The sequence below is a fragment of the Phaenicophaeus curvirostris genome, chromosome 1 (genome assembly GCF_032191515.1).
Source record: "Phaenicophaeus curvirostris isolate KB17595 chromosome 1, BPBGC_Pcur_1.0, whole genome shotgun sequence".
Lineage (NCBI taxonomy): Eukaryota > Metazoa > Chordata > Aves > Cuculiformes > Cuculidae > Phaenicophaeus > Phaenicophaeus curvirostris.
In genome coordinates, this window is record NC_091392.1 from 21,103,911 (window position 1) to 21,111,554 (window position 7,644).

General features: G+C 40.0%; 1 protein-coding gene across 1 annotated transcript; it reads right to left on the reverse strand.

Moving 5' to 3' along the window:
* Positions 1-2,764: 2,764 nt before the first annotated feature.
* Positions 2,765-6,143, reverse strand: LOC138716585 (secreted frizzled-related protein 2-like). The gene is made up of 4 exons (XM_069849750.1): positions 5,857-6,143; positions 5,129-5,298; positions 4,380-4,472; positions 2,765-3,335 (listed from the first exon to the last, which is right to left on the reverse strand). The coding sequence occupies exons 1-4, from the start codon at positions 6,141-6,143 to the stop codon at positions 3,025-3,027; spliced, it is 861 nt and encodes a 286-aa protein (XP_069705851.1). The 3' UTR covers positions 2,765-3,024.
* Between the last annotated feature and the right edge of the window lie 1,501 nt (positions 6,144-7,644).

Below are 7,644 nucleotides of genomic sequence, written 5' to 3' on the forward strand. Positions count from 1 at the left end.
CCTACTCAGTGGGTGTGACAAACCACCCACAACTTTGTTCTTTCACCTGCAATGCCTTCATCAGTCTAAGGTCCTTATTATCCTGTCTAGGAACTGGTTTTGGCAATTTAATCTCTTTCTCTGGCACAAAAGCCATGATACCTGTTTCTGCAGCCTCATTAATAGCATTATCAGCCAATTGATTCCCTAGTCCAATATTAGATGTCTCCAATTGATGTGGCCTACAATGTATAATAATAGCCACTTCTGTAGGTTTCTTTCCACATGGCTTCATGGGCATGCACAACTCCAAAGGCATATTTAGAATCTGTCCATATACTGACTCTTGTCTTGACTCAAATCCAAGGCCCTGGGTAGGACCACTAATTTGGCTTTCTGAGCAGAGGTTCTTGATAGTAAAGCACAAGCTTCCACTACGGAGCTTATTGTGGTAATTGCATACTCCAACAATCTTTTTTCTCCTCCTCACACAAAACTGCTTCCATCCATAAATAACTGCCAATCTGGATTCTCAAATGGTTGATCTTTAAGGTCCGGGTGGCTGGAATATGCTTCAGTCATCTGCAAACAATCATACTCAGGAGTCCCTTCCACATGGTCAGTAGAGAGAAACACTGTCAGGTTAACAACTGAAGTGGTCTTAAGGACATCATCTCGCTCTAATAATATCACCTGGTATATTCATGTAGGAGAGAGCCAATGTCCTCTTTTTGTTCCAAGACAGTGGTACCATATGTGGTACATATACTGTCATCTTCTGACCCGTTGTAAATCTGCAAGCTTCCCAGATCAATGTTCCTGTGGCAGCAGCTGCCATCCTTGGTTGACATCCATTTGTTTTGAGACGTAGGCCACTGCACATCTCTGCTCTCCCAGAAATTGCATTAGCACTTCCAGGGCTGTCCCACGCCTTTCATTTTGATAAGTCTGGAAGCCTGACTGCTCTTGTTTTTTTAAAAATACAATTTCAAATATTTACTGCCCTGCTGTTATCAGTCTAATCCAGGTGGTCGGGGTAGATGTGTTCAGTACCTCATACAAAAGTTTTACTAACAGGCCATAATTTGAAATCCAGAGCTGACACCATCTCGCCATCCCAAGAAGAGTTCTTAACTTACAAACTGTCTGGGGTAGTTGGAAAATAGTTTCTTTTCTTTCTGTTCCCAGTAGTCACTGTCCTTGTTCTATGTCAAATCCAAGTCACAGTTTTTCAAGCCTTCTCTCTGGAAACCCTGTATCCACTCCATCCAAAAATCTTAAAAGATTTGTAGTCTTCTCTAGCATTTGCAGCAATAAGGATATCATCCACATACTGTAATATTGTTCCCCCATCATTTCCTTCTCCCCTATTTCTAATTCTTTGGCTAATCTGGTTCTTTGGCTAAATCGAAATATTCCACATATTGTATCTCCTTCCAGCCCAAACCATTCTGTGATTCCATAACCACTCCTTCCTTTTTGCAGAGGAACAAGGGTCTCATCCTAAGCAGCCCCAGGTGCTGCTCCTGCCCCCGCAGCAGCACCTGGGATGCGGGAGCGGGATGCCCTGCTGCTTCCTGGCTCTCCTGGAAGCAGGAGCAGCTGAATCCAGCTTTGGAACAACCTACTTTTCGCTAAGCAGTGACTTTGTTATACAGCACTGACTGAATATAGGTTGTTTCAGCTCTCTTTCCTCAGTTTCTACCTCATTTTCCACTTCATGGTAGGACCTGAGGGAATGGCAGGAAAATGTGCCGGGGATGGGGGAAGCACTGGAACAGCTCCTCAGGGAAGCAGTTGTGGCACCAAGCCTAGCAAGAAGCATTTGGACAAAGCCCTCAGACACACAGTGTGAATGTCGGGGCTGTCCTGTGCAGAGACAGGAGTTGGACTCAATGATCCTTGTGGATCCCTTCCAACTCAGGACATTCATTCTGTGATAAGCCATGGAGCAGGTACCATCAGGAGCATGCATACAAATCTGCACTTATTGGGGACGTACTGGAAACCAAACCATTACAGATGTGACTTTTAGAAAGCTATTGGCCATTAACTTTTCCCATGTTTGTTTCAAGAACATATGACCATAACAGACATGCTATTACTGAAATAGCTTCTAATTTATGTATTATAAATTACCTGCCCTTGGGTCCATTCTGCGTATTTATTAAACTAAAAGTAAGTCAAGTTCTGTCCATCTTCATGTGGTCTTTAGTATCAGTGCATTGCACTGCAATTGAGGCCACTCATCACAAGGCTACTGTAATATTTTGCATTTCTTGAGTATTATTGCACCATTAGTCCCCTGCTGTCACCATAGACAACTGGTAAAGCTTCTGCATTGACTTTTTAATGTGTCTGAAAATGAAAAGGGACCTTTCGGTAGCACTGACCTGATTTATGTTCCAGGTGCACCATCTTATGTACAGAATGGTCTCACAAGAATAAAAAGTTTCGAAAGCTGTATTTAGCCAGTGCTTTCAGGTGTTAGCATCAAGATGCTGTCAGCTCTGTCATTGTAAAATGATGCTCTTTGACCAAATCTTATGACTGGGGCCAACTATATTGTTTTTATGGTTACTTCTATTTATTCCACTTTGGTTCCTGCAAAAGCCACCAGCAGAGGGCTGCCGGCTGCCTTCTTTTAAAATAATGGGAGCAAATAAGGTGCATTAATGAAACATTAAGCAAGGGAAAGTTTAGGTAACCTGAGAAAATTGCGGAATAGGCAGTACAGAAAAATACATTGAAGGTAGTCAGCTGGATTAAAATTGTTTTATGCCAGTTTTTGCACGTATTACAATTATTTTTCTTTGCAATAACTCTAAGAAATATTTATACATGGTTGGCCAAGTTCAAACTTAATGTGAATAGCTGTAACACTACAGAAAGGAGGCCTGATAACAGAGGGGTTTAAGTTTCACTTATAATACAGTTTAAAAGGAAATTAAGACTTTACATTCCACTTATAGTACATTCCTATTTACAAGACAGGGTTGGCATGAGAAGTATAATAGTCATTTTACAAATTCAGATGATAAATATTTACAAACATTTATGGTATCTCCACTTTTGAGTGGCCAAAGCCAGCTGGGAGTCCTTCCTCTGCCAACGATAAACCTGATTTATTAAAATGGTTCCGTCTTCGATATTCCCCACAAGGAGATACATCATGGGACGATGAGTTGGAGTCAACCTCTCTGTACAGTTTTCATTGATAAGCAGCCACTGCTGTATCATAGTCTGAGTTTCATAAAGCAAGAGTGAACCCTGAATAATGAATTCCACTTGGCATTCAGTGTTATACTCTTGGTGACCAAATCCTGTTCTCTTTTTGGACAGCTTTACTTTCGCTGCTGAGGGGAAAAAAAAAAACCACATAAGTCACTCCATTTACTAAAACGCAGAAAGAAAGAAACACTGCCAATGAAATCAGGATTATTCCTTAAAAATACCATCATAACTCATGATAATAGAGCATGGCAAGGCCTCCTCTAGCAGCAGTATGCTTTTTAAAATATAGGCAAATAGAAAAACATGTTTTCCTAAAAGTGAGTAGTGTATTTTTACAATCACTGTGTATGTTGGATTTTGTGGATAATTAGACATTTTAAGCTGTTGGTGTTGTTCCTGTATCATGAGGCTGCCCAGCTGGCCCAAGCAATTCTCCTGAAACTCACATTGTCCATGTGATGAACCCCTCAGCAAAGATAGCTAGCAGTGCTTCTTTCAGATATTCCCTTTTCATTACAGGCATGTACCAATTCCACTTGACCCTGTCAACAATTTTTAGCACTCTTCTCTATATCAGTTGCTCTAAAGTCATCCAAAGTTGCTGAGAGCCTTTGCACTGGTGGCAAAGGGCTCTGGAAGAATTTTCTAGGGCAAACTCAAAAGTATTGCATGTCACTCCAATGAGACAACACAAGGTAAAAAAATTCTTTTACTGATACAATTTTCTGAGTCTCCTTTTCAGTAAGCTGCGTATCATGAAAAACTCATGCAAATGAATAACAAGGACACTGGCAAAAATCCCCAAAGCTTTTATTTGAGTTTAACCACTACTAAAAGACAAACCTGTTTATTTGGCTGCTTTTGCCAGAAATACTTTAAAAAGCATGTTGTACTACAATGTGGCCAGCTAGGCAAGGAAAGAAGAGTTATTTAATTGAAAAATAGATAATTAATAAATCTTTCATGTAAAATAAATCCTCCCTGTATTTTGCTGAGAAAGAACACATTCTGATAAACAAGCTAAAATTAAGTTGGCAGCCAAACTTTTAGGATTAAGACTTTAAATTCCCAGCAGAAACTGACAGTTACTTTAATCCCATTTTCAAAGCATTTTAGGAGGAGAGCCATTAGTCTTTTTATTAGCAGACATATTAGCAAAGACTTACCAAAGTTATTGTCACAGAAAACTTCAAGAACTCTTCTGTATGTAAAGAATTCCTCCACTGCTGGGCAGGCCTGGCAGGCAGGCTTTGGTAGGACTGGTAAAGAATGACAAAGTTTCATAGTTACCTTTTAGAATCTTTTGTATTAATTTTCTGCTGTCAAGGCTGAGAGGTCACTATTTAACCACAGAGATGACAGAGGAAATACACAATTGGTCAGTGAGATTGTAAAGGTCTACACACTTCTCTGAAAACACGTCTAGGTGTAAAAATAAGTTTTATCTTCCATGCCCATTCAGTCCTTGTTCAGACTGACAAGCGCAATTACCAGCATCAAATACAGCATCAAATACAGTGCTTACTATGGCTAAGGTGGGGGAGGAAAGGGTTAGGTGGATGATAGTATCAGTGATCCTGCATTCGGCTGCCCTGGGATTGTGAATATGAATTGTGGTGTGCCCTTACCTGTGATAAAGGCCATTGATACGTGTATTAGGACACCTCAAAATAAATCAAATAAATCGCAGACGATCTATGCTTTATTTTATTGAAGCAATGCTGATTTACACCATCTGAGGTCTGCTGCAGCTTACACTGCAAGTACTAGCACTTTCCCCTGCCACCTAGACAAATGGGGTGAAGAAGTGGATAGACTCTGCTTTCAAAATCACACACTGACTGGGAACAGTGCTGCTTGTATCTCCTTGATTCCCAGAACACAGTCACTCTCCCCTCTGCCATCCACTAGCTACCTTTTTGCAAGTATTTATATTCCTTTGTAAGCGATGCCAGGCACATGTCCTCGTCCCCAGGGAACCGATCGCAGTCCAGACTGTCAGGCCAGGCATGTCCATGGCAGGCAAGCACCGGGGCACAGCTGTTGCGGACGGCAACACACATACTCCTACAAGGATGGATAAACCTGTCGCCGGAGAAAACATCAGGCTGAATCAGTTGAACTCAGTCAGTGATAACAGAAACTATTGTAACAGTGATTCCTCTGCAATATGTGTTGTCTTAAATGATATTTAACATATTTAACCTCTTCAGCGATAACACAGTTCTAAAAGTAGCAGTTGTGCAAACTATGCACGTGGTCTGTATATGGGCTGGACTGTGCTTACAGGATTAAGTCACTACTTTTTAAATGCTGTATTACAACATGAGAAAAGCTACAGCAGGAGCCTGGTTCTATTTGTAACAGGTGCTTCAACTCTAAATTAAGAAGAATAACATTTCAGCTATAACGAAATAGAACATGATATTCTTTGACAACAGCGTTCATTTCCCCAAAGCAAACTTCCCCAAAGTTGAAGTGAAACAGGTTTTCATTGCTTTCCTTTCCAATGAGTATAAAAAGTTAGTAGAATTATTGCAGATAAAGCAGAGATCGTCTTTAGATTATGATAAGTATGCATTTCATTTTGTCCCTGTTCTGGCAAACAAAGGCTGGAGCTTTGTATTGTCCTGTGGTACTTACGTATCCAAACAGATGGGTGCAAACAGGGAGCACAGGAATGTCCTCACGTGAGGGTGGCAGTCTGTGTGCGCAAGGTGCTGCCAGGTGGTGGATTTTAGGATAACCTCTGCCATGCTTGTGTGTCCCATCAGGTTGGGAAGCCTCATTTCGGAGTACCCAATCTTGTGGCACATATGCATCTCCTTGGGTATCACTACACATTTCGTGGATAATCCAATGTCAAAGCCTGTTGCCACTCTTAAGAAACCACTCAAAGCGAAAACAAGTATTTCTGCAGCCAAGACCATCTTCCAGTGACTCCTGGGCTGCTGAACAGGGAGCTGTCAAACCCTCCAAGCACAGGGGCGCACTGAAAACCTCGTGGATTATATACCCCAAGAGCTTAATGAACCATTGCTTATCAACTGCTTATCAAATCACTCAAGACAAGACCAGGTCTTATTGCCTATTCAAGGGGCTGCTGTGATAACCAAGGAGGTGGAGACAAATATATAAGTATGTTCCCTAAAGACACTGATTTGGTATAGCCTTTCACGTGTCATACAGTGTCAGTTGCTGCAGAATGCTGTGTGGCATATTGCATTTTGGCACCTAGAAGGTTTGCTATGTGCTTTCTAAAACAAATTAAGAGATCCCCTAGAAAAAACAGTTGGGCAGACAAGCTGTCTCCTGGGGCTGCTGTGTCTCCTTTGTTTTCAGACACTGCTGACAGGGCAGAAAAAACAGCCCAGATTGACTTATCAAGTGAAAATGTTTTGCTTGTGCTAATTGCTCATGTCTCTTTCACTGTTTTACAATGTAGAAGAAGTACTTTCTTTATTCGGTCAAGTGCTATAAAAGAGACAGCCTCCTGCTATTAACCAGGTATTTTGTCTGGCAATTTGGATCCCTGTCCTGTGACATGCGAAAGGTCCCAACTGTTCTATTAATATATATTAATATTCTGTTAATAGTCTATTCAAATAGAATAGAATTATTTTTACAGCATTGTTTTATTGATCGGAGCATGTAGCTTGCCTATTAGACGGCTACATAACTCACATCTTTCATTAATTTAAGTTCAGAGGTGGATTCAAAATTGTAGGACTATTGTGGCTATCAATATTTATTCAGAGTGAAAAAGCAGCTAGACATACGCAGAAACATTTTTGTTATTTCAAATGAATCTGGCTACACTTAAATTTGCTCAAATAATGCAGCATTTCACCTATTTATCAATAAGTTATAATTACATGAAACCATATGAAAGCAGATTATGCCAGAGGTGCACATTTTCTGTTTGTAGCACAAAATACAGTATTAAATTTCTTAAGTTAAAATTTAACAAAATTACTGACTGTGTACCTCATTACTGATCTTAGTACAGTACTGATAAACAGCTCTTCACTGTAGAGAAAACTGGGGAATCAGTTAAGTTGACAGAGGGTCTGAGTGATGTGTAGCTTATCTATTATGAATAGAAAAGTCTTATTATTACTTAAAAGAGTTGAAGATCTAAACAAAGCATTTTGTGGAAATTTATAATTTGATGAAAACATTTTTTCTAGTTGGTTATAGGGGTTAATTTTATTTCCATTTCTTATTATATGATTAATTAGCAGAAATGTTTAGTTATTATTAATACATAGGTGGATCTACTGTAAAACATCTGGCTTGAGTATTAGGCTAAAATGACTGTGTTCATAACAGCTTTTCAGCTAGTTTTACTGACAACGGAAATAACATTTTTCGGAAACAACAGCTTTTTGTGCTTCTACCTAGACTTAGCACATTGAAACAATGTGCTAC